The sequence below is a fragment of the Notolabrus celidotus genome, chromosome 9 (assembly GCF_009762535.1).
Source record: "Notolabrus celidotus isolate fNotCel1 chromosome 9, fNotCel1.pri, whole genome shotgun sequence".
Classification (NCBI taxonomy): Eukaryota; Metazoa; Chordata; class Actinopteri; order Labriformes; family Labridae; genus Notolabrus; species Notolabrus celidotus.
The window spans coordinates 12,081,447-12,109,269 of record NC_048280.1 but is presented as its reverse complement, the minus strand read 5'-3'; the positions used below and the strand labels follow the sequence as shown (position 1 = coordinate 12,109,269).

General features: G+C 38.8%; 1 protein-coding gene across 1 annotated transcript in view; it reads right to left on the bottom strand.

The window, feature by feature from the left end:
• Nucleotides 1–27,823, bottom strand: part of rasgrf2b (Ras protein-specific guanine nucleotide-releasing factor 2b) — a 46,721-nt gene that overhangs the window by 10,058 nt on the left and 8,840 nt on the right. The window contains exons 2-17 of the mRNA XM_034692094.1: nt 20,997–21,103; nt 19,004–19,151; nt 15,684–15,773; nt 15,406–15,542; nt 13,788–13,904; nt 13,513–13,592; nt 11,780–11,973; nt 11,577–11,686; nt 11,386–11,504; nt 10,049–10,209; nt 9,074–9,140; nt 8,496–8,632; nt 7,074–7,156; nt 6,488–6,736; nt 4,386–4,478; nt 1,740–2,230 (exon numbers count right to left, since the gene is read on the bottom strand). Coding sequence (XP_034547985.1) covers nt 1,740–2,230; nt 4,386–4,478; nt 6,488–6,736; nt 7,074–7,156; nt 8,496–8,632; nt 9,074–9,140; nt 10,049–10,209; nt 11,386–11,504; nt 11,577–11,686; nt 11,780–11,973; nt 13,513–13,592; nt 13,788–13,904; nt 15,406–15,542; nt 15,684–15,773; nt 19,004–19,151; nt 20,997–21,103 — 2,383 coding nt within the window. The remainder of the gene's footprint in view (nt 1–1,739; nt 2,231–4,385; nt 4,479–6,487; nt 6,737–7,073; nt 7,157–8,495; nt 8,633–9,073; nt 9,141–10,048; nt 10,210–11,385; nt 11,505–11,576; nt 11,687–11,779; nt 11,974–13,512; nt 13,593–13,787; nt 13,905–15,405; nt 15,543–15,683; nt 15,774–19,003; nt 19,152–20,996; nt 21,104–27,823) is intronic.

Sequence of the window (27,823 nt, the reverse complement as noted above, 5' to 3'; positions counted from 1 at the left end):
GTTTAACACCACAGTTAGAAGATCTGAGCGTGTGCGGTGGGAAGTTGGCTTAGCTGAGTCAGGCACACAAACACAAGGAGATAATGATGTCCCACCAGGCATGTGTTCGGCTCTTACAGGGAACACTTCACACTGTGTCATTTGATGAGTGACCTCCAGCTCTTCATGAGCAATTTAGTCCTCCAACAAGGCTCTATATGTTCATCTTAGTGAGACAAAATATATTGCTATGCTTACAGAGCAAACTGCATGAGTTGTCACAATGTACGTCAATAATCTGAACACAAGGTAATGCGGGACTGAGAAATCAAATCATCTTTTCACATTTCTCAAGTGCCTTTTCAGGCTGCAATCATAATCATCATGATTACACTCACAATTTAATTTAAAGCTTTCATTATTTCTGTCTGACTCACAGGGGCAGTTTCAAGGAATTCTACATGAAGATCATGACCAAACCTTAAAGAAGCACTCAGGAGCACTTGTTTCAAAGATAATTGAATATTTACAAACAATAAGTTATATTTGAGATATGGCTCTGTTCTGGGAGCTCCCTGCCCTTCCACGTGCTTACGTGGAATGCCAAAGCCTGAGTTGGGGCAGTACATCTCCCCTCTCTTTCATGTTCATAAATGAGAAGCCAAGGTGGGGAGGGCAGTAGCAGCAAAGTAGGCAGGCTAAGGCAGTTTGAACAGAATGTAAATTTTGCTGTTTGCTATTATTGGATACGTTGATGTAATCAGCTGAGCTGTCAGCTGATAGGGGCTCGTGTCATGAGCAGCTGATGTTCTGTGAGTCTATGAACAGTAGGACACAGTAGTAATCCTCAAAATGTATTAGTGAAAGTTATTACACACCTGTGGAAAGATCTTATCTTAATACAACCTCCAGTGATTTACCTTCCAACCCTGATACAATACTGTGGAGATCAGCTAAAGGGAGATTCCCATTTTCCAGATGCTTTCTCAACAAAGAAGCTGAGCTGACTGGCATCCCTTGTGGCCAATACACTTACTATTGACAAGTACCTCATATAACCTCCCTCAAAAAACTGAACTAGCCCTTTAAAATCACATCATGAACCAAGCATTGTGAACTGTGTTGCACTGTAGGTTGTGTGGTTTGCTACATTTCTTGGTAGAAGTGCACAACAGTTCAATATGACCAAAATAAAGTAACACTGGGACTAAACAGGGATGCAGCACACCTAAAATGTTAAAAAGTCGTCTTAAAACCCATTTTTATTCCCTGGCTTTCGACTCAGCATGAGACCCTGCTCTTGTTTCAGTGCCTTTTTATTTTTATTTTTATTTTTCAACTTTATTTTATCTTATTGTTCTTATTGATTTTATGATTTTATTGTTTGTTTTTATCCATTATGTTTCTGTACAGCACTTTGTGTCCAACTGCTGTTGTTCTTAAAGTGCTTTATAAATAAAGTTGAGTTGAGTTGAGTTGAGTTAAACCAGGGAAGTATTTAAACACTCTTCAGTCTGGTGTTAAGGCACCCTTAAATGTCTGTTTCAGTTATCCCTGATTTCACTCTATTTTTGTGCTGCTGTTTGTGTTTGACATGTGATTATTTAAAGCAAGAAAGATTTGCTCTAAAATAGTGTAAAAACTTGTCATTTGAAAGTATCAAAGAAGCATTGAAGATCAGATATTGCATCAACACAAACATAAATACATCTAAACCAGCCGCACTGTTCTGAACACTGTAAAAGTTTTTTATCACTTACTTCTACGGATACTCCGTCTCAGTTTGCCAGAGAAGGGGTCCATCTTGGGCACCTCCTCCCCTTCAGTGGTGGAGCAGGGACTCTGGTCCGGGGAGGTGGGAATGGGAGGAGCTTGTTCTTGTGGTGGATTAGAGTTGTTCGGTGGAGGAGAGGTAGAAGAGGCAGGAGGAGGAGAGGAGGTGGTTGGAGTCGGGGTCTGAGGTGTTGGGGTTTGAGGGGTATGAGCTGATGTAGGACTACTGGCAGCAGACTGGGAGGTGCTGTTGTTGGTGCTGGAGTTTGACAGAGGACTGGTGAGGTCGAGACCTCCGACCCTGCCAGTGATGGGGGAGTGGAGGGAGAGCTTTCGTGTTCGGACGGGGGAGGAGGTGCGGGACGGGATGGACAGAGGAGGCGGAGAGGAGAACTTGCGGCAGAGACGAGGAGATTTGTCGTTTGTGTTCTCACCACTCCTGTTGCTCTGATTGGTGGCAAAGAAAAGCTCCAAGGACCTGCGGGAGGGAAAAAAGCAATATTTTAGAAAGTAGATGGATATATTTTAAATGCAGAAGAATTTAGGGGAAATGAGAAAAGGATGAAAGAGGATATATGAAGCTTCAGCAGCTCAGAACAGGAACTGTATTTTTCTGTATGCCTAACAGAGTAAAGGTTCAACAGCAAATTAACTCTGTCAGATAGTTGTTCAGAATTTTGTGATTTTTGTTTCTAAATCAGTATGGGTTCAAAATAAAATGGCATGCTATGTATTCAGAAATCATAAAGAAAAAATAAGAGAAAAAAACAGTCACATGGGAATAAAAACATAAATTTCACAGCAAACACGCAACCTAAAGGCATCCAGAGTTACATTTAGCTAATGTAGTTATCAAGAGTGACTAATAATGAGTGGGCACACACAGTGCAGTCAGAAAGTATTACGACACTGACACAATTTTGTAGAGCTGTGATTTTACTCCTGCATGTGGAACAGTCTTTGAGGTTACTGTGCTGATTTTCAGCTTTGATTCTAGTGTTTACATCCACATCAGGAACACTGTAGGACATGATCACCAGACAATGCAGTTAGCCTGTAGCAACTGTCAGCACTTTTATAAATGTATTGCCTCTTTTATTTCATTACTTAAATCACTTCCCTTGTCTCTTAAGTGTAAGTTTCATGTTGCTCTTAAAAGCTTTTAACCCTTTGCATGACACCTGGTCTGCCAAAAACTACCAACAGGTGAAGATGGCAGTTATATGGAGCACACAAAACTATTGTGCAACTATGAAGCTAGATATCTTTTCTGGTTTGTTATGGCCCCCCAAAAAAAGGCAAACACAGGAATGCATGGTGGTGCAGTGGTTAGTACTGTTGCACAAAAAGGTTACAGGATAAAATCCTGTTTGGGGCCTTTCTGTGCAGAGTTTGCACATTCTCCTCGTACATGCAAGAGGGATCCCTCTCAGCACTCTTTTTTTTCCAACAGTCCAAAGACACGCTTACATGTTAGGTTAATGGTGACTCTAAATTGCTCATAGTGTGTCTGGCTGTTTACCATATGTGAGCCCTGTGGAAGGCTGGTGACCACTCCTGTCACCAAGTGCACAATTTTGGACTCATATTGACTAAACCAAATTGACTAAATATGAATTCAGACAAATGCTCATGTCACTCAGTGTTTTCTGAATTTGTAAAATTAACTTTCTTTCTTTCAACAATGTTTGCTTTGATGCTTTCTGCCTCCAGTCTGGGAGTTCAGAAGGTTCAGATAGGTTATAATAGGTTCACTGTCTAGATGAGTGGGGTGATTTTTGGTGTTAAGCTCTTATCAGATTACCTAATTGTTGACTACATGTCATTGCTCTGCTTCACTGCACTAAATGGGTGTGAACTTACCTAAAACTGCTCAGCAAATATGCATTTAAGATCATTTGAAAACCCACATGCTGAAAGTACAACATAACTTACCATGAGTCTCTGATTATAAAACTGATAAACTTCTTTGTCAATTAGAACATTTCAACCCAGATGAGTCATATTTTTTTGCAGATTACATTTGCAAAGCTTCAGCACCTTATTAAAGACCCAATTAAAGTGCAAAATGTTGCAGAAAATTAGCAATCTGGTTATCATTTTCGTGATGACATTGGCACTGCTCAGAGTCAGGTGTAAAGAGCTACATGTGGGGAGGAGTCATTATGCATGGATAAACACAGCCATCATTTTTTCACACAAGCCTGTAATTTAGTGCGAAGTATAGGAACAAATTGCATCCCAGTTATAAAGAGGAAGGAGAGAAGTGAAGGGAGGAAAAGGAAGGAAAGATACTTGAAAAGCAGAGGAGGATGGTAAAAAACTAGAGGTAAAAGCACAAAAAGGATGCAAGCAGTGGAAGAGAGGTATTTAAGAAGCACTGAAGAGGAAATACAAGAATGAGTTAATGAGGTTACAGAGTGGAAAAACACCGAATCTATCAAAGAATCAACCTGAACATTTTGTGTTTCCATTATTTCAAAGAGATGGATGCTAAATAGAAAAGGTTGAAGTTTGGAGGGAAATCAAATCACAGTTACGTGTCGGACCAGGACCAGCAGAGGAAGAACAGGCAGGATAAGTTCAGAGTCGGAAAGAAAGGAAGAACTTGGAGAGAGTTTAGAGTTGGTTACTTAGACTGATCCATGGCTATCTTCTTGATCTTCAGACTGTAGTCAGGACAGATGGATGAGATGGACAGACGGTCAAATGAGTGGTACTGCGCCCTGTAGTTGGAGGGGAAATGTAGAGACATTGATGGATAACACAAAAAATGATTAAATGAAGGGTTGTTGTGGTTTGATTGAGACATGGAAATGAGAGATCTGACAGAGACGGGAGATGGTTTGAAGGCAACTGATAAAAGGATAATGAATGGATGTCTTGAAAGAGGGAAAGTGTGTTTGATGATAAAAGAGGGAAGGCAGTGTTTTAGTGAGAAAACAGCAGCTTATTATCAAGCTCCCAGATATCGACCATTGACCAATGGAAGGAAAACAATGTTTAAAAAAGTACATAATGAGCTGTCTGAGAGTCTGTGATCTTTGTGCAATAATATGGTCATGTGTGTGAATATAACAGGCATGCAGAGAGCAAACCAACTAAAAGTGGACTTTAAGGGGAGGTTTCAAATCTAGCTTCAAGGTACCTAGAAGTGAAATGCCTCCAATGATCATGAAGAAAAAAGTGTATATTGCGTTGGTCAAATCTTGATGGTAATTGAAAGACATGTTTAATGCAAGAAATGAAATATATAATCCATGAAATAAAGAGAAGCAAGGGAACAGTTTGAGATAATAAGAAAAGATAATATTTGAAGCAATAATAAACATGTTTACAGCCTGGTTAAAAATAACGGTTTAGGTCTGAATAGCTAATTTCATTTTTCATAACTTGTTATATTCAAAGATATTAAACTTCCGAAATTTTGCCAAAATAAGGGCATGGCTGACTTGATTGACAGACAGGCACCCTGTAGCGAAAAGGCTAAAAGCTCGGATTAAGTTAGGTTCAGCAATTCAATATGGTACCCCTGACAATAGGCTTCAAAACAGGGCTTCAGAAACAGATGGGTGACGTCACGAATACTACCTCCATGAATTATCCAGTCTACATCTCTAGCATGACATCATTTCCTTTGCTAGCATTAAACACAAAGTACAGCTGATAATGATTGAATATCATTAGTTTGAAAAGTTAAAATGATTTCCTAATAGAAGCATCAAAATCATATGTGTAGTAGCATACATCATGTGTAAAATACAAATGTCATTACTTGTATCAAACTATTTATAGATGATATGCTATAATTTTCAATTTAATAATTTTTTATAATTTCGTCTTGAAGAGAGCCCCAGGGGACAATTTTGTGAGCCTGAAAAATCATCTGGGATCCATGATTGCCTGTATACATTTTAACACTATATATGTTTTACAACCAACTGATGTTGAGATTTCTAGTTTTGAATGAAGTGGACCATGGAGCAACAGATATTGCAATCACAAGTGCAACATCCCTAGCATACCTTAAAAGCATGAAATGAAACATTTGTTGCTCGTGTGGATGCAGGAAAGAGAAAAGTAGAACATTTGGCTCAAAGGACATTTGAGCCTCTGAACCTGAAGGGACACCTTGACCACAGCCCAACACTTCCCTATCTGCATGCCTCTGGTTGATGCATTTTCCCTGTTCTCTACCAGTGAAGGAATCCTCAGGCCATGCTGAGCTGAGCTTTACATTCAGAACTGCCCTGTGGCACAGGAAAACTTTTCTAGCTGAGAAGTTATGTGAAAAAAAAACCCTGAAGATATTTTAGTTTTCAGTTCTGTTTCAGGTGAATTACCACTTTGAGCATGAAAAACTCCTTATCTGACAAACACTATTTCTTCACATCTGTGCCAAAATCTTAGTTGTTGAAGTGTCTGCTCTGCTGGCCTCAGCACAGTGGCGTTTATGTGTTCCAGAATGTGTTCAGCCTTGTGGATAGAGGTGGGAGCTGCACATTGTGTCCAAAACACTGACCCGCATTGGACTACATCATGCACAGAATGAGGGGGAGGCTTATAAAACACTCCAAGTACACTCATTTAACACACATACACATCCCTCCAAATATCATCGTGTCACACAAACACAAAGACAGACAGATAATACAAAAGGGCTGAGTGAATTTGTCTGCATATAATCCTGTTTTGTGTTAGTGAATGCATATTTGTATGCTCGTTGTGTGATGACCTGATAGGTATAGAAGAGAAAGGCTTCTTATAGATGTCGGCCAGTTTGTCCATGACGACGGTTGCCGTGGTGAAGATCCTGTATGTGTGCAGGAAGGTGTTGAGGAAGTCGATAGAGAGGAAGCGCAGGTCGGTCAGCCTCTCCAGCAGCCGCTCCACGCTGGCGTAGCGGATCTGGGGGACCTTGCAGGAGTTGAGTGTCTTGCTGAAGCAAATGTCAACATCATCTTTATGGAGACGCACATCGGATCTGATGGATACACAAGTACACACGTACACAAATACACATAACCAAGCATGGGTCAAAAGAATTATGAAAAGGAAAAGGTTATGAAAGGAGCTCAGCAAAAATACACCAAAAAGTAAAGAGAGAGAAATTAATAAAATAATCAGTACGTTCCAAAGACGAAAGCTAAAAAATGAGTGCGGATATCAAGAATAGTTTAAATAAATATAAAAAAGCAAAATACGTAACACACAGCCTAACAATACATCAACACATCTGTTACAATTTCACCAAAGTACGCTACTTTTTACACACTACAAAGAGATGCTTTTTTTCTCTTCACAAACACAAACATACTTACTTGATCATATGAGGCACAGTGACTTTAGAGTTCTCTTCAAATACACTGGTCATCAAGCCATTACAACGGATATTATCTATACACTACAGGAATGAAGAGAGGAGAATGAGAGAAAAAGAAAAGGAAATGAGAAAATAAAGGGAAAGAATGACAGTTTGTATGGTTTTTTTATGTATGGCATCACGTCACACACATCGGTGCATTCTGTACAATAAGGTTGGCTGGCCCTCTCTCCATGAAAGACGCAATATCCATCGGAATCTTATTATCTATAAAGCTTTTTTAGGAAAATTATCACCATACCTCACTGAACTTCTTAAATACCCAGACCGTTTATATCAGACTCACACCTCAAACCAGCTACTTTTGCATGTTCCTCGAGTTCGGTCAGAACGGGGAAAAACTGCTTTTTGTATCTCTGCTCCTGACTCCTGGAACAAGTTGCAGCACTGTCTTGAATTCTATGCACTTTTAACTTTTGGACAATTCAGAATCTTAATTTTTAACCTTTCAACCCCGCTCCGCAACTGTTTTAGCTAGGTTAACCTGTGTACATCTATTGTATCATTTTAACCATCGGCACTTCCTATTTTAGGAATCCCCAAGTCAATCCCCACACCTCCTTTTATTTGTATTATTTTATTTGATCTTTGAATTGTTTTTTATATCCAAATCAAAAAATTATCATATTTGATGACTTTGATACTCTTGATGCATTGTTGCTTGTTTGTGTTTGTTTTTTAAATGTCACTGTAAATGACTCGATATCATTGTAAATGAGGGTTGCCCCTCAATGATCTCTCAAGTATAAATAAAGGTTGATTGATTGACATGAAAGATCATAAAAATAGGATCTATGATCATTTCACCACTGACTGAAAATATCTTGTGGCTCACAGTGTCTGTTTTCATTTATTGTTTGATGGTGTTTATGCTTGTAACAGTCTGTTTGTGAAGCTTATCTATACTGCTGTTTCGGCCAGGACTTCCCTGTAAAAGAGATTTTTGTATCTCGGTGGGAGTGTTCCAGCGTCAAAGAATCATTTTGGCAGGAAAATTAACCCAATTGAATTTGAAACACTCTTTCTAGCACTCATTTGTTTATCTGGGCTTTTGTTTCATTTAAAACAATTGCATGGTATTCCCAAAGTCTATGAGTCAATTCTCAAGGAAACATGAAGCCACACTTAACTGCCAATATGTTTAAGCTGATAAAGAATGAATCCAGTGTGACGTGCTTGTAATTTAGGAGTGTGTTTGTAAAGTACTGAGGCAGTGATCTGCACACACCCCTGGGGAACTGCACCCGTGTCTGTGTTTACTTATCACTAGGCCTTCTCATTGCCCCGAGGACACTTGCTCCTGCTATTTGGAGGCTCTTGTTATTCAGTGTTTGTCTGGGTGTGTGTGTTTGTGTATTACCTGGCTAATGTCACTAGTCCATGCAGCCTTCTCCTGCCGTGATGGCGCCAGTAATACTACTGTGAATGAAGGTAAGTCTGACGGCTCCACCACCAGTTTGAAGTCCAGCTGGCCAAATACCTGCCCGCCTGCTTTGGCTGTGTGATACAGAAAAGCACTTTTACAGTTCTCTCTTAATGATTATGATAGAAAAAAAGCTTAACAACATGCATACACACACAGAGGGTTAATTAGGTGGACCTGCTATCTTCATTGCTCCCCTGAGGCTCAAGTGTAAAATTGTGTTTCAAAGACGTGTGTGGTTCTTCCCTGCTTGTGTGTCTGCTCTGTATGTGTTCATCCTACTTGCTAAATGAACCCTTAGGAAAAAAATAATAATGGACCTGTGATGTCAAAAGATCAAACCTTGACATTTAAAGGGGTGAGCATCTGATATTTAAAGGGCAGTAATTTCTGGACACTCAACACCTGACACCTAATTAACCTCTATGAGTGCTGAAGGGCTCAAACGAACCAATAAGAGCTGTCTGAAAAAACACCAACGTGGAAACACGGATTCACAGTCGTAGTGAACTTACACTCCTCGTCACTGGCATCTGGTTCCTCTATGAGTGTGCAGTCGATCAGGGACAAAACTCCACCTTGCTGCAAGAAAAAAACAGCAAATATCAACAACTTGTCATCAAATTTGAGAAACATTTTCTCTATGAGAGTGCTTAAGCTACTGGATGGTGATTAAGGTGCTAAAGAAGTAACTTTTAAAATTTGAACAATTATTTTATTGGAGTTACAACTTGTGGAGATTCTAAGAGAGGGATATTTCACTGCAGTACATATCTTTCTCAAGTTTGAACCTATGCAGGAGTTCTGACGTGTGTTTGCAGAGCCACGCTAGTTCAAAGATCTTTTGTTTCACCTTCTAAATGTGATGTCGTTTAGTGATGGTGCACTGAAGGGACGTGAACTTAGATCTTCTTTTAAACAACGCGATTCTGTCAGGTTAAAACTTATTTTAAAAGTGGTATATTTAAAGGTTAAGCCCCATATGAATTGATTTTAAAATGAAGAAAGAGTATTGAAAAATCTCTTCAGTGGATGATATACAGGTATGCTATCACAGGGTCTTCTTACTGGACTTGTATACTTTAGATAAGCAGGGCTTCCACACACACAAAATAAACCTTATTTTGGGGCACAGGTTTGGACTAGTGGTTAAGTTGCGCACCCCATGTACAGTGACTATGGCTGTCAAGCAGGTGGCTCGGATTCTAATCCAACCTGCAACCCCTTTTCCTGCATGTTGCTCCCCACTATTGCCCTGTTTCCTGTTCTATCCACTGTCTTATCCTTTCTGAGTAAAAGCATAAAAAGCCCATAAATATAACTTTCTTGTTTCTTATATCCTTTTTTTTTCTTTCATTTTATTACTTTGTTTCTATGAATAGGTCTTGAACACTGTACCAATAACAATAAACCATTTTCAAACCTAAAACCACACCTTTAAAGTATGTCCCTGAATAAAGAAGAACAAAGTAAACTTCAGGTGTCCTCACCTTGAGCAGGTGCAGTTTTCCCCCAGAGCTGCGTGTGCAGACCAGGAAGTGTTTGGTGAAGAGGAAGCACTGTCTTTCCCCTTCCTTCTTTAGAGAGAGAGAGCCCAGACGGACTTTACTCAGCTTCCCTCGCTCGACTGATGGCAGCTGGATCAGAGAACCTGAATGAGGGGTACCAGGATTACATTTCATCTCACAAAGCTGACACTGAGCCGAGGGCTGAGTTCACTAAGACAAGTATGCATTTGGAAATGCAACATGTCTGAATTACTCGTGTATTTAGTGTAAGCATCTGGCATTAGAAAAAAAATTAGAAGAGATGGACAGATTCAACAGAAACTGTCGCGATCAAGAGAGGCATGTATCGTCAGATGTGATGACAGCATTTTATCTCCTTACCTCTGACCTAACAGCAAGAACAACTTTGTAATGTGTTCTCCGCAGTCAGTCTGCAGGCATGCACACTTGGTACTTTTATTCAGCCTTAAATGGAAAACTGCTCTTTGATTCCAGTAGATCAGATAGCTTTTTGGAGTGCACACTGTAACAACTGGTACAGATATGGGTTCAACGCCTCGCTCCAGAACAAATCAGCATCTTAAAAGAATTTGCAGGACTTGGATCAGAGCCTTTATTGGGACTGCCTCTCCCACCAGTTGTTGATCTAAGCAGCATGCTGATAAAATAGAGTATTAAATCGGGTAGTTTTAGATTAAGGTAATCAAGAGTTACTTCATTTTATTAAATTAGGAACACTGTTGTTTCTGTTACCATGACACTACAATGAGTTATTGGCTTATATAAGTGATCAGGCAATTTATTCATCTCCACTGTAAAAGAATCACAACTTTCTGTGGTTTTATCGCTACACTCTTAGTTTATATCACATCCATTCTTTAAAAAACTGACATTAAGTGGTGTTGAAAGTTCATAAAAACAAAGCTTGACATCATCAAACCTTTAAGGTGTGTCCTTCTCTACTTAACAGCAGCTCTATATTGCTAGAAGTGCTTAGATTTTTGTAATTTAGATAAAGTAGAAAGGCCTCAATAGCTTCAATAATTTCTTAGGAATTATTTTCCTTCTTATATATCACTCTTTTTTACATTTCTTGGAAAACTTCTGCCAATCTGAAGAGCCACTTTTTCACTGGAAAAGCTTACAGAGCTAAATCTTTAAAGCTAAAGTCGTGATTCAGTGCCTGAGCTCCACTAAGGTACCATGTCTTTGCTCTCAGATCACAAAGTTGAGAGGCAAAATGGTCTTACTGTCAGGAAAAATCACTCAAAGCTTAGCTGTCTGGTGAGCAGTAGTGCGAGCTGATGATTTAGACTCACCCTGCCTGACGAAGGTCTGGCTCGTGTCAAGCAGGATGTCACAGCCCTCCACGATCATCCTCTCTATGGCCAGGTTCTTCCGGATATTTTCTGTGTCACTCACCTCATCATGCATTACTCTAAAAATCCAAACATGTACGTTAGTGAAGACTTTGGTCTTGTAATGTTGGTGATTACTCAGACAGCTTTACCTGGACAGTTCTTCTAATTTGGACTTGGCAAATTCAAGACTCTTGCGCTCCACATGCTCATGAGGAGTGTGTGCTAGTAACTCGTGCAAGGTGATGATGTATCGAGGAATCTTGAAGGAGAGAAGAACATTTTACACATACAGATCATATCACAAAAGATGATGGCATTAATCAACACAAAGAAGGGGGTTCTGGTGATCTACCTGGAACATGGGGTATGTGAGGAAGGTCTCAAGCATCCTTCCCTCACAGGCGGCGTTAGACTCGTATTGTTTCAGCAGCTTGTCAAAATCTCTGTTCTGCTTACAGTTGGCTAAAACCTGCAGGCTGTACTGATGGTTACGTACAAACTCCTGATAGATGTTGAGCATGGGCAGCAGGATGTCAAACAGGTCAGCTAAAAAACAGAAACACATTCAGAAAAGTACAGCATATAAGTCATGAGTTTGAAAGTACAATATTTTTATGTATCCACTGCTTATTAAATATTGTTTATCCTATCACTGCTACAGTATAAACAAAAAGACTACTGTTATTCTGCTTTTAGCCTTTAATAAATAAAAATACAATGCTTTTTATGCAGTTGTTTTCTTATGTGTTTTCTAATGTCTGTCTGAGTCTGGATTGGTGCTTGCCAGCGGCTGTGATCAGCATTTAACCACCCCAAGCAACAATGTGTGTTGAGAGTCTCTGGGACCATTATTTTGGGGGTCCTGGGCTGAATCACTATTTTCTTTGTCTCATTCAGCAACTACTACTAAACACACATCTACTCAAATTCAAATGTTCAAGAATATCACTCTAATGATCATGTTTCACAGATTATTTTTTTCTTCATAGCATATGATGCACAGGGGCGCGCTGCTTTAATCAACTTTTGTGTTAGTTGTTTTTAACAGTCCAGTTTTACTTTAAATAAAATCAAAGAAGGCCTACTGTATTTTCAGCAATCATTGGAAGTGTGCTCGCTTTATATCTGTGCCTCTCCTTTGTTAAGGCAAAGGAAAGAGATAATTAAAGGTGACACATTTTCACTTGCTAGTATGGAGGTGGGAAATTATCATTTCAAACTAATGTAATCATTTCAGATGTGTGGCTGCTAGTTTCTAAAAAACTAAATTCAGTAAACACAGCTTGAACAAAAGTGTGAGGTATGGAATCGTAGTGCTTGATAATCAAACTACCTCTCTCTAGGACAACAAACAATGGTCTTAAATACATGACAACATCAGCTCAAAGACAGGATATATCTTCGTTTGACCATGAGACACTCAAATAGGATGAGGCGGCTGTTATTTTTTTAGTCTCTTTTTTCAAATATACAAGTTTGGAGATCTTTGGGCTTTTCAATCCATGCAGGAAAGAGCAAAAACAGATTTAAAGACCACAGATAGGTCATAGATGGAGGCTTCTACTCATCTGTCGTAGTTTGTTTGCGATGAAATGCATGTGGCACTGGAAATTGATTTGCTCCAAAGCATATTGTTGGTAAGATTCAACATTCAACACAAGCCTGAGGCAAATATTAAGATAAGGGTGACGTCTAATCAGTCAATCCTCTTCTATTTGAATTTGTCACAAGTAATTTGCTGTCGTGTCTTTCAGCAGTCTGTTTCCTAGGTGATGCTTATCTGTCGAGGAGGTTTCTGTTTTAGGAGGGGGGTTTGTGGGAGGCCTTCTGCTCTTTGTGGTCATTGTCTGTCAAGACAATGAACGTGCTCGGTGCAGACTGAGATAGGGGAATGAGCACGCATATGTGTGAGTGTATGTGCATGTGTGTGAATGGGACAGTGAGACGTCAGGACTGACGTTTGAATGAGACAAAGTGGATGTGGAGGATGACTGAAAACCTGACCTTGATTTCAGTGAGTGGCTGCAGAGAGTACGCATGCACCTTTCATCCGTGTGTTTTTTATGAGGTTAGGTAACAACTTACCCAGCACCAAAGTTGGCCAGTTGGCTATCCTCGCCTTTAAGCCTTGATGGAAGATCTCATGCAGGAACATAATGGTCTCACTAAAAGCACATTGTAAACACTGTTAAAACAGATGATAACAGAGGTTTATTTATTTTTCTCTAAATCATCTGTGTCCTTCTCTGCCCCCCTCTCTCCAGCATGAATAACACTAGAGGGATTTACTTCAAAAGGAAAGATGCAGATGACAAATGTTGATTAATCCTGCATTAGCACATTCACACAGACGTATACACCTGTTGAGGAAGATGCTGCTGACATCGTCGTGGCTGATGGGGGGTTTTTTGGAGCTGGCAGCCATCCTCAGAGGTCTGAGGAAACAGTTGACCAGGATGTAGAGCTGGTGGACGTACCTGCCATCACAAACATATGAAAAAAACTTAAAACATGTGTGCAATAATCTCTTTGGATTTACATTGTAATCACAGGCACCAAAAACTGTCATAATCCTGACACATGGAAACCACTCCAAGAGGGCCGATGGACTAAAAAGACAATCTGTTGTTTGAAATATAGAGCAATCTTTTCTGGTAACAGCACACAGTTACTTTTGTGTTATCAGTATGGATAGACTGATTAATATCAGGTTAATCCATTAAAAGCGTCTTGAAAAAAAAAGTAAATATCTGCAGATACTGCAGGCAGAGTCATCATTATGGCTGCTAACATGAAATGATAGGGCTTACAGTTATGCCTGTTTTGCCATTCGGCATTCCACATTCACCATCACAATTATCTTCTCTAAATGACATAGTTTTAATCTTAAATAACAGCATGACAAATCTAAAACAGTTACTGGCCAATATTTGATTGAAATTCTGCTATAACGTACAGAATTATGCAGTTTATTATTGTTTTTAGCATATATATCGTGTTCTGTTGGGATCTGAAATCTATAGCATAACCCAATGTCATTTTATATTTCATATATTAACCCTCCTGTTATGTTCGTTTCTCTGGAACAGCAATAATGTTCCTGGGTCAATTATACCCGGGGCATATTCAATTATCCAAAAGATTCAGAATCCCAAAAAATCCCAATACAAATTTCTTTTAAACCTAATTTTCAACTCCATTACAAACCATTTAAATCAAGATTTAGTCCATTGGTGTTCTTTAATTCTCACAGATCATGGTTCAATGAGGATAACTCACTAATTTTTCATGAAAATGAATGTTAAAACTTTTTTAATGTACATTGGAAAGCCCTAAATATAAATATAATAGTTTTACATGACATTGATTTTTGTTTAATTTATTTCAAAGTTCTTTTTTTTTTTTTTTTTATGAAGTGATAAATTAACACGACACCTCTTCTGTCACATGCTGCCCATATTTTTATGCTGCATTTAGCTGGTTTGAAGGCATACGTATATTGCCTAAAATAGACTTTAAAAAGGGTCAAGTTGATCAGCATCATTTATCAGCCACCGACCAACCTGCTCTCGAATTATCAGCATTAGCTTTCATAAAACTGATATCAGTCGACCACTAGTTTTCAACATACAGATAAATAGTCACATTAGAATCATGTAGCCCAAGGTTAAATCTTTTTTAAATTTTAAAACAACGTATTTTATCTGTAACAAGACAATTCTGTAAATCTAAAATGTCAGATTGGTTCAATACCATTAGAAATATTAGACAAACCATGCTTAATTATATCAAGAAAAGCTTTCTTCTCACATTATTAATCTGCATACCACAAAACCCTTCAACACATTGTCCACAATAACACCCAGCAGTAATAACATCCTTCCGTGAGCCTTATCCATAGTTATTAAGATTTATATCATGTACTGCAAAGCTTAACAGTATTTTATCTGTTACTGTAGGCACAATATATTTGCATACTCTGTCTCTGCCTCCACCATGTTGAAGACTATTTGATTCCTCTTCCTCATGCTCTCAGCGTGAGGGGAGCAGATGTAGTCCTGAACGATGATCTTCCACTTCCTCCGACAGAGCCAGCCCCGCATGAAGCTCTGCACCTGAGGGGAAACAAACAAAGAAGCTTAGACAAAGAGAAACACAGGGCAAAACATATTGTGAATACAAGGTGCACGCACACAACACAGTAGATAGAAAGAGGAAAAAACACGAACACAAAGCTCTACGGGAGAAATATTTACCTTTTTGATCTTCTTGATATCTGGGTCTTCGTTTTCATGGTTGACGTGGTAAGGCCGCATTCGCTCCTTAGTTTTGTTCAGAGCTACAATCTGATGAGAGAAATTCAGACACACATAACAAAAACACAATTATTGGAAAGAAAAGATTATTTTACTCGATTATATCACTTTAAATAAAAGGGACTCATTAGGTATGTCAGAGAGCGATAAATTAATGAGGATATATTCCTAAAGGGTCTACCAGCCATGTGTTTGAATATTATTTTAGTGATAGTCATGCGATGTGTTCTCAGTGAACCGTTGGTGTGTCAGCAGCAGATAGCCATCAGACTTCCTCATCATTGACAATCTCATGTGTTCATTTACAAAGAGAGAAAGGTGGAGAAGGGGGAGGGGCTGCTATCTGCAGGTGACAGTAAGCATATTAAATTTGACTTGTAGGTGCCTGATCACTTCTAGTGCGTTGTAAAGCACAGGAGGCACTAATATAATCCTCTGCAGCAGAGTCTACTCTATTTCTAGTAGAAATCAATCCATTACATGTCATGGCAGAGATCGAACTTAACTAAGGATGTCAGTTCTTGCATCATTTCTGCAGCTATGCCATACTCTCCTCAGTCAGGTTAGCCTTTAGACATTTCAGCCACCTAAAACAAACTTATTGTCATCTCTCAGGCTCCAAAAACTGAAGCACACATAAGAGGCACCACAAAGGTGGGCAGATGCCAAACTCAAAATGTTATTGAGCTGTTGAAATAAGTTCTTATTTCACATTATAAACCTAATAATAGACATGACCACCTCTCTTAAAACAACAGAGATGACTGATGTCAAACACACAGAGCTGGTAAAAGGTTTTTCTTGGCAACACTGTCCTCGGTGAAGAAATACAGCCAGCTCTCGTATTATATACCTTCAGGCCTCTTGACAATATCAGTTTATCTGAGATGGAGAAAAAGCTTGAAAGATGATGCTAAAACCATTTCCAGCCCCACACTCTCATCTTCATTTCAGTCTTCACTAGCACTATCATGCAAATGGCAGGACGAGAGGAGCCAGTCTGCCAACTGCTGACAGTTACAGTGGCTAGTTGGTTTAATTATTCATAAACAGAAAGCAACACACACAAAAACAAACAAACAAGAGTATGGCTTTAATGAGATGGATCACCAACTGCACACAGGCTCTCAAATGCTAATCCCTTTTTCATGAGCAGCCTCATTACACAGGCAGATGTTTCTTAATATGAAATGCTTTTGCTTTGCATTTTCATTTTCAACAGGGCACACTATATCCTGCCAATGAGATATAATCACAGGGCGTGGAGGAAAGAAGTAGCCTACCCCCATATACACTCACACATACACACACACTTGTTGCTCCAAGGGAGAATTAAAAGCAGCATAAGAAGCTAGCCCATTAAACACAACGTTATGTCTTCCTGATGATTGAACTCAGCTATAAAAGCAAAATATTTGTGCAAGTGATTATTGATGCTGATGAACTGAGACAGAACTGGAAACATCTATGGAAGTGTGATTCATGGAGATATCAGCAGCTGGACAATTAAACATAAAAACAAACTTGTTCTCTTGGGGCTAACTACAGTGCTGACCAGGATTCAACTTGAATCAAACACATGCACATTAAAATCAATCTGCAGGGCCTTCAGGAAATCACATATTAGCACGGCAAAATCTCTGTATCTGTTTTCTAAAATTAGACACACTTTTGTTGAAGCACTATGTGAATGGTTTATTATTATTTAGCCTGAACCGTTAAATTTTTATATTGGAAATGTATATCACAACCGCATGTGTAACACACACTATGTCTGTCCAATCTGTCAAACTGTCAATGTTTGAAATAAAGTATAAAATTATGAGGGATTGGTTTTTTTTTGTTAATATAGATTGCTTATTTGATCAATGGACCATCAACATCTATTAAATTTTCCTTTATCAACCAGTTTTTCATTTTGTTTTTATTATTTAATTTGTGATCAGATTCCAAGCAGCAGCCTCAAGTCTTTAAATATGAAGCCAATGCTGAGGTGCTAAAAACTGCAGTTCCTCATGTCTCCACTTAAGGCGGGCTCCAGAAGCCCTGTAAGCCACATACACACCCATTCAAAAAATAACAAGTTTACAGCCTGGAACAAAAAAAGAGGTCTGATGATTACTGAACTATTTTTCTTTGGACACCAAATGTTACATGTCTTTAACATTCAATGCTTGTATAAATATAACATTTTTGCGTAATAAAATAAGAAGATTGAAAAAGAAATGCCTAATTTGTATTGAATGCCTTGTATTAAGTAACGTTAGTTATTGTGTTATCATTTAAAGACAGTAAACAATGATTTAACGTGTTATTCTATGGACCAGCCTGAATGTAAGTACAAGAACAAGTGTCTTCTCAGCAGTTTGACACTGACGTCAGGATCAACAGTGAACTTTACTTTTTCTTCTGATCTAATTCTTCTTGATCTAATTAACTTAAACCAATAAACAATAATCAGCTGTTGTTTTGTGTAAGGGAGGATTGTAATTAGTTCTGATAAACAATGTTGTTGAGGTCAGTCATGCTTTCTGTGTTAGTGTGGAAGTCTGATTTATCATGCTGTGACGGCAGAACAGAAAGGTGTTGCATTCGATAAGCATAATGGTTTGGCAGCTGTTTGTAAAGATGTTGATGGGCTGTGTGTAGTGAGTGGTGAGCTTCTCCTCCCACACTCAGGGGTGAGTATCATTCACACCTACTCCTCCAACATCACATAAAACACACACACACAGGCTCACAAAGGGATATAGGATACACTGTATACAAGTGTATTTATTTATACACCTTTCAAAGTTGTTCTGGTTATTAAATAAGTTGTGGTTGCTCATGCGTGTTGAGAGCACATTTTAATACAACTTATCTCAGAGTTCCGTTAAGAGTAATATATGTAAAGACTTTCAGAGGCAGCAAAAGTCTGTTTTAAAGAACATGATAGAGTCAACCACAAAATCACTTCCTCTTCCAATACTCATAACAAGCCTTTGTCTCCTGTGTTACGTGAAACACACACATTTACTGGCTTTTGTCTTCTGCATCCTGTTTACGATACACATGCATTGTTTCTAGTGGGTACGCAATTTAAAGCCCACACAAAAGAAGCAATTACTGAACGCCGAAACATTAAATGGCTATTGCTGAATATGAGCTGCCTATAAAAGATGGGAAAATGGATTTGATTGATGTAGACCTTGAAGAGTGTACCCTTCTAGTGTGTGTAGTTATGTGTTTGAGTGTGTCCATAAACATGCATGCTTTACCTCTGCTTTGAGCCTCTCAATTTCTGTGTCCTGATCTTCTAGCTGGGTGCGCAGCTGATTGGCAGCCACCTTTTCTGTCTCCACGATCTGCACGAGGTGGATGTATTTCTGCATCAGGACCTCTCGTTCAATGATGATGTCAGAGTAACTGAAAATTGAGACAAGTCCAGAGATACATACAGAGATACTGTATCTATTAGCTGAGAAGTACACTTTGTACCACAAGCTTGTCTAAATAGCAGCCTATGCAAAGATATTTCAATAGCTTGCTGTTCTTGCTGAATGTTTTTTATGTAAGGAAATGAGAGAACAACAAAAACATAGACTTTTGAATGCCCATTACAATGAATGCTCAGAGATGATTAAAATGATCTTCCCTGTGTCACCATTTGAAATCATAAAGCCCCTGAAAATGCCAACGGGCAAACCCCTCACTGCGAGCAACAAAATCTTCAGCCAAAGTTAGAACATTGTGGTTATTTCACAAGATATTTGTGGTGCTCTGTTGACACAAGTGACATCACCTATTTCAGGCCATTTCAGGACACCCTGCTGTGTTGGACAACCTTTGAATAAAGATCTCTTGTGGGATTGTTTGCTTTGGTCATTTTGCAAATCAATTTGACTGAAAGTACCACCACAGTCTGGATGGAGCATGTAATGACTCTTCTGTTAATGTAAAGTGTCTTTTTTTTACTTTTTATCTTTTAGGTTTAATTGTTCAATGTTAAAATGAAAACATTTTAGAAACTGAGTTTTTGAAGACTATTAGTTATTTTCCTTTTTGGGCTGCAAACAGACATTTAGGCTTATATTAGAATTAAAAGTGCAGGTGTTATTATTAACATAATTTTGGCTTTGTTCCCAACAAGCCCTGAGTGTGATAGGGAGTCAGACTGAACAATACCAGGACTCTAAAACTGAAGCAGCTAAATGGAAGTCATACAGCCATTAATACTATTATTCACATTACTGAGCAATGAATGCTGTGAAATGTCAAAATGTCTTCTGTAGAAAAAACGTCCTATTCACTGTAATGGTACTGCTCACTTTCACAGGTGATTTTTCCTTAGTTGAGCTAAAGCTTTACAGAGCTAATTAGGGTAATAGAAGAGATCTTCAACCTCCATGTAACAATAATAAAGGGTTCGGTCACACAGCATCTATATAGACCAGACAACAGGTTTCTTTAGGGACTGATAACACCTTTGTAGGTGCTCTACTACTGTTGCCTTCATGTGTATCTGTGATTTGGTCATGAAATTCTCATATTTTGTAAACACAGCATCTGTCTGATGCCTCTTCTGTTGCCCTCTCTTATGAGTTTTGCTTTACTATCAAGGGATTTTTCAAAGGACAGAGATTTTGCTTATCTATCACATGGATGGACAAATTGGAGCAGCTGTGGCTCAGTGGTGGAGTCAGTCGTTTCTTAGTTGGCAGGTCGGGGTTGAATCCCAGGTCCATATGCATTGCCAAGTGTCTTTGGGTGAGTAACTGAACCCCCAAACTGCCCTGGTGCTGTGTCATTGGTGTGTGAATGGGATTAACTAATACTAGCAGCCGCTACCATCAGTGTATGTGTGAATGAGTGAATGTGACATGAAGTGCTTTGAGGGGTCAAAAGAGAAAGCGACATATAAATACAGTCCTTTTACCATTTATGTGGGTCTAGAAATAGAGGTTGTTGTATGTTGTACTGATTGTAAAGCCTCATTAGAGAAAGTTTGATTTGTTGTTTTGGGTTACATAAATAAAAAATGACTCAACTTGAGTTAATAGTTTAGGCCCTGCATTCTGAATTCCAGTAAATGTTCAGGATGTGCAATTACAGGAAAGATCAAATCTGCAGGAATCATAGAAGTACTCACGACACAAGGAGCAACTAAGCAACTTATTAATCTGTCACATCGCTTCAAACCATTTGATGCCATGTCTCTTGCTACACAAACACAAATGGGAATTCACATTTTAGATAATGTAATGTGTATACCTCCCCTGCTGGATGGCTTCCACCCATTCATCGCACTCAACCTCCTCATCCGTCCGCAGCTCCAGAGGCTTCTGTCCATCATGGCCAAACACAACCAGGAAGTAGTGCTGATTAGAGAAAAACAGAGAGAGAAAAGCAGTTTGTATGTGTGACCCTGAGACCAAACAAATCAACAACACCACTACTCACTTGTGCCAAAAGTCTTGGCACAAAGTCTTCACTGCATTAAATGTTTTCATTGCTCCTTTAAGATCTCACACACAGCAAATAAGACATATGGCATGAACATATGGAAACATTGCTTTCAATTCACGCTCTTTTCTTGCACATGAAGCAGGGATAGCACACAGACAGAGAAGGAGATCAAATGAAAGAGGGTGGGTGGCTCGACACACATGACAGAGTTATTTGCTTGCTGCAATAAAACATCAAGTCTGGTCTGTTCCTCTGTGCTCCACCAGCCTATCATCATCACCATCAATTAGCCTGCTCCCTTCCCCTCGCTCTCTCTCTCTGGTTTCCTGTCTGACTCCATTATTATTCGGATGAACTTCCCTGAGTATCTGCCTTCCAAATACTTCCCCACACATACCAACACGTACGAGCACACAGACACACACCTACATGCACACACAGACCAGGCTTTATGTGAAGTGATAGAGGCTTTTATTCAAATGGTCATGTCCTGGGGCACTGGGTTACCAGAAGAGCTGCTATTCTTAGTCAGGAGAAGACTGATCTCTGCATGGACTTTCTCTCCTCTTCTCTTCTCATCATACAACCACCTCTTTTTTCCTCCTCCTCCTCCTCTCTCTCTCTCTTTACACTTCACCTACCATCCCACTCTGCCTCCTCTGCCCCGCTCAACCAGCACCCTCACTTCTCTTGTTGTCGAAACCCACTCCTCCTCCTCCTCCTCCATCTCTACATCCCTTCATATTCTCCATCTCTTTGTGTCTCTCAGTAAGAACTCAGTGAACCAAGCAGAGTCCAGAGTAGAGACGTTTACCCCTGCAGGAGGATGAACAGGCCATGGCCCCTGCAGTTGGGACTGGTTGGGTACAGAGTCACCAAGGTTATTGGAACACACACACACACACACACACACACACACACACACACACACTGAGAGACCCTCCACCATCTCTGTCCTCGTCGTCCTATCCTGCATTTTATGTATCTGTCGTTACGATTCACTGGCTGCCTGGATTTTATTACATCAACAATAATCTGCACTCTAACAGCCTCTGACAGGGAGAAAGAGAGACAGGGGAGGATGGAGAGCGAGGGAGAGGTTACATAACATTTCTTAACTGAGTACATGTTTCTAAATTGTGTCAGCACCTAACAAGATAACATTTCCATGGCAACGCAGTATCTCACACTTCCAACGTGTTTTGCACTTCCATTTTCTGCTTTTCAGCACTGCCTTTTCTCATTTAATGCCTTTATTGATCCATCCTGCAATTTTATGCACGAATGAAGCGTGATGTAGAGAATGGAACAATTTTGCTAATGCAGAGTTTTTTTTGGGGATCTTGATGGATAATGTCAGCCTGTCTTAGTCATTCCTTTAAGGAAACATGTTTCACAATGTTGTTAGAAGTCAGAGTTGTTTATCATGCACATTAGAGTGCATGTTAGTTTTTTTTAAAATACTGTATATTTGCCTTTAAGGCCTTATCATAGTGTAAACAAGTGTGTTAGTAGTGATTCAAATGGTTGTCTTGATCACAGATGTCCCTGTCAGTATTACTACATAAACCATGATGATTAGGACAAAGCTGATATGAGCAAAAATACTTTATCATTAAGAATAAATAGCAATACCTTAAAAATATTTCTTAATGAAGAGTTTAGAAGAGTTTATGAGTACATCATATGCAGGCAGAATGACTTTTATCAGTGTTATATCATCATTTTATATTGTTTTGCTTGCTCAGTACTACATGAGTATTTACATGTAAGCAGTATCAATGCTTACTTTAGCATTTCAGAGCTAAAATCATCCTTTCCATTTTCCTAGTTGCTTTAATGTTCTATAAAATATTATATTTTGTGGTGATACATTATGTTTTAGAAGTGGAGGTAACAAGTGGCACCACATTAAGTCGAATCAGTGTAGGCCTATAGGGAATATAGATTATGCTGCATAAAGTTATGCAAAACCTAAATTACACAATTAGCATTTTTTTATACATGGATTATTTTTTGGTATTGCTATCACAACAAAATAGCAAAGTGGAATAAAAAATAACATTGGAAATGCAATGAAGTAGAGACAAAATTTACATAAAATGTGATTGTTATTTAAAGTGTGTTTCATTAATGGTGCTATGAAGTGACATGCAGAGATGTTTTTACTAGTGTAACTTTTGCAAGAGGTTGAGTATGTTGAAGAGTACACTGCACATATCTGAAAATATTTTGTGATTTAGTAAAATTGACAAAACATTGACATTTTGTTCAACATAAGCAGGAAATTAAGATCTGTTGTCCCTTGGGCATAACAGATGATAATACTATCACCAAATACTAGTAATTGGTGATTTAAACATTACATAGATACATTGAGCTTCTCCTTTTTTCATTAGACTTACATTGATATGTTGTATTGTATATATGCACATTTTGTTAGGAGTAATGCACTAAAAACTCCACAGAATGTCAATGCTGTGCAGTACCGAAATGAGGTTAAACTTGACAGTTATTAGAGAAAGAGAATAGAATGTACTTTATTAATCCCTAAGGGAAATTCAGTTACATATTACTTAATACACAGTAGGCACTGCATTGATTGTTAAGTCGTCCCAACTATTCCTGCTCCTTCACTTGTGTTTAAGTCTTCAATGGTGTTTAAGTACCTTCAATCTGACATATATATATATATATATATGTATTGTTTTCATCCTACTTTTATATCTATACTGTACATAACCCCTGCTGTGCTCTATAACTATTTGATGCAGCAGTGACCTACTTGCCCTCAGGCAGTCATCAAAATTTTAATGGTACAGCATCCTGTACAGAACATTTGCATCACGCTGGACCTCATGGCATTGAACACAATCACAATGCTTGGCAAAGAATTACACTGTAACACTGTACTGTGTCCTCATTAGTCTAAGAGGAAGCTTCCTAGCTCCTCAGTACCATTCAGAACTAGCAGCCTTCCAATGTGCTCAAATGTTCCCCTCCATGCCTCTGGGCCTTCACTGTACTGTAAGAAATTTAATTTAAACAAATAGAGACAGAGAGGAACAGCAGAAGAAACAAAAAGACAAAGAAACAGAGAGTCCTCTCTGCTCTTTGACTCTATAACAACCAATTTTACACTCACCTGGAACATTTTTTGCCCATCTACCCTGAGGAACAGCTATTATGGAAAATGAGACTGTGACACTGACAGCATGATACAAAGGATTGTGTTTTACCACCACTGAGCGAGACATGGGCACAATGCAGGGCAGCAAATTTTATTATTCTGAACCAATTTTGGGTCAGTCATTTGAAACTGCTCGCTGTGGGAGCAAACCTCTGACTGCTTTTTCACTGTTCAACAGAGGTCCGTGGCGTCTATGCTATTTTATTTGTTTTATTTTGTTGAAGATTAAAGCATGAAAAATGAAATTTAACTTAGTGGTAATAGATTCATTAAGCAAACGATGGCTGGGTGATCCAGAAATACTCATGTGTTATAAATATTTAAAAACAGAGATGACAGAGTCACTTTTGAGATAGATCCACTGATGATTAGGGACTGAAATAGCCACTAATGATGTAACACTGCTGTCTGCTTTGGTAGCTGCACTGATGAGAGGCCAAATTGTGTTGTGGCGTACTACAGATGGACCCTGTTTCTTTTTTTTTTAACTCTCACTCTCAGCCTTGCCAGAGCATCCAGCAATTTACTGCTTTGATGTTGTTTACTTCAATGGGTAGGAAAAGGCAAAAATGTGGAAAAGGTTTGAAGCCTACTTGGGTGAAATCAGTAAACACTAACAGTACTGAAAGGTTGATTGAGCGACAATAAAGAATTCACCATGTCAGATACAGCTCTCATAATACATACAGTTAAATATGTATATGTAGTATGTTTAACAGAACAAACAGGAAGTGCTGCTCTATTGATGTCCCTCTACTTGGTTGATAAAAACAAATTGTTATATTGTGTATATTTTTAAGTTTTGGCTTTTTGACCACATTTTTTTATATACTGCATTTCTGCCGACCACATTTGAGAGCATGCAAAATAGCAGCGGACCCAATAAGGCAAATGAGGCCAATGTTTTCCGTTAGCACCAAAACCAGTGTTCAGCCTTCTAAGCCTGCGATGGTAACAGTTACTCTGCCTGATCTGAATTGAGTCAGGTGACAGGTGTGCGGCACAATGTCTAATTTTAATTTCCCTTTGAGAATCTTGTCAATCAAGCATGTTTGCCCAAGTTTTCCTTAATTTTCTCAATAGCTTCATTCAAGTGTGTGAATGAAGCTAGTGTGTTAACCACGGTTGTTTCGCTCATCAAAGTGAACACAATTTGCAGGATTATGGGAGGCTATTATAGCTGCTATTGGTTTGGTGCGAGGGTTTTATTTGAACTGCCACTTGGTTCATAAGGATAACTGAAGGGAAATACTGCTGTCTTGACATTTCAAATATTAAAAAAAGACCACAGAGGTATCACAAACGAATGATTATATATTGATGATTAATTTATAATTTATGTGCATACTTTATAGAAAATTAATTAAACTCAATTGCGCCTTGTGTGGGTGGTCGACATAGACTAATATGAATAGCCAAGCTAGTTTAACTGAGCTAAACTCACCAAGGGTTCCCAAAAATGACAAACTCCTGTCATACAGGTCCAAGAGTCACCTCTCCCACTTCACCTAGAGTTTTCTGACTGTGTTTTTCATTTTTAAATAATTTATCAACTTTTTAAAACAGGATTTTAACTTAATTTGCAAAATTCTGCTTCCCTTCCGGTTTATTTTTGGACTTCTACAGGAGGAGTTGGGACCTATTTTGCTCCACTAATTGGGTGTTGGCACTGCATTTTGTAGCCAGTGGCAGCAGAGTGCGTGTAAAACTACTCAGACTCACAGAATGTTAGGCAAAGCTTGTACAACATGTAAAACATGTAAAACATGGTAACATGTAAAGCCACTGACACGGTTATTTAGATGATGTCAAGTAAACAATGCTTGGCTCTAATAAATTCAAAGAGCGTTTGACATCTGCAACAATAAGCTGCATACGAGTGTGCTTTCTTGCATTTTTCTTATCAACATAAAGCAAAAACTGTTCAACTTGGAGTAGCAGTCAGGGAGTTGTCTCCACCATAAAAGGTGTGCCTGCTATTAGGCTACATATTTCACAGGAATTTCAAGGCCAAAAATAGTGAGTTGACTTAACTTCAAATAAACTTAATTTGCAAAGAAACTAGTGTTTCAATGAGACAGTCAGCGGAGTGCACCTATGCAACAGGACAGACTCAAAATGTAATCCGTGTAGGTCACAGGATAGATGCATAAAATTGACTCCATAGAATCAATAAATTAGTGAAAGACCACAGTTCTTGAAATGTAATCTAGTGCAAACAAAGGCTACTGCACAAGCATGTTTTGTGTCTGCTTTTAACAAGTAGGAACAAGATTTTTCCTCATCTTTGTCCCTACATCCATGCATTATTGCCTTTTAAAATATAAAGGAAGCAATTCATAGAAGAAGTTTTAACTCTAAGAAGCTGCTGTATGATGTGTCTCTACCTTTGCACTGCTGTGGAGCACCAGAGGCTGCTCACTGATCCTGAGTCCCATGGGGTGATGCTTACCATCATAAAGCAATGCAGCAGAGAGCAGACCTGATTCATGTGTGTATGTGAGCCTTCACTGGAAACCTTATATAAAAAATCCATAAACTGGATTCCTGTGGGTGTGTGGAAGAGTATACACGCCATACAAAGCCCTTTAATACGGAAGACAACAAGAGAACTATGTGTAGTAATTGAGTAAGATTTTCAAAACAGAGCTCATCTTAAACCACCTGTTGCTGGCAGTTCTCATAGGAAAACACAATGCCTCAGACCTTTCAGCACCAGGTTCTCAGCTTCTTTTTCACAACAGATATCAGCCATTAAAGACCACAAACAGCCAATGAAACTTGCCAAATGAAAAGCCACATCTAAAAAGGACACTTAATTACTTTTTTAAACCTGTTCAAGTTGATAGTTTAGCTGACATCTTGCAGACAACACCTCATTTCATGACAGCCTTAGATATCATCAGTTTCAGAGTTTATTCAGAATTTCCATATGCAGGCTTAGAATTTAATATGCCTTCCATAAGGATTAAATCAGTTACTCAAACAGTCAGTCATGTATGAGGAAGCTTTAGAGATAAATAAAAGAAGGGTTTCAGTTTGCTTTTTGCCACCACAAGTCTCCTGGAAAAGATCCACAATCTGCCTTGCGTCTCTTTTATTTCTCTCATTTCTCAGCTCCTGTCGTGCTCCCACAGAGGCAATAATGTATTTTCTGTGCCAAATGTAGCTGCATTAAATGCTCCAAGGACAGGAACAAAGAAACAAACGGCTATTCTTATGAAAGCCTTGTGTACTCAATAATATAAAATTTACCTCATGATATTGTACGGTGGGCTGTTTTCCTGTGCAGCAAAGAATCCTATTTCTGAAGACCATAGGTAATAAATGTATTTTCAATAAGTAGCCAGGTATCAGGTATAAGCCAGGCAGACTAAAAGCCTATTCTGCTTTTAATCAACAATGCTACAAATGGTTAGCTTAGCTTAACACTGGAGAGATG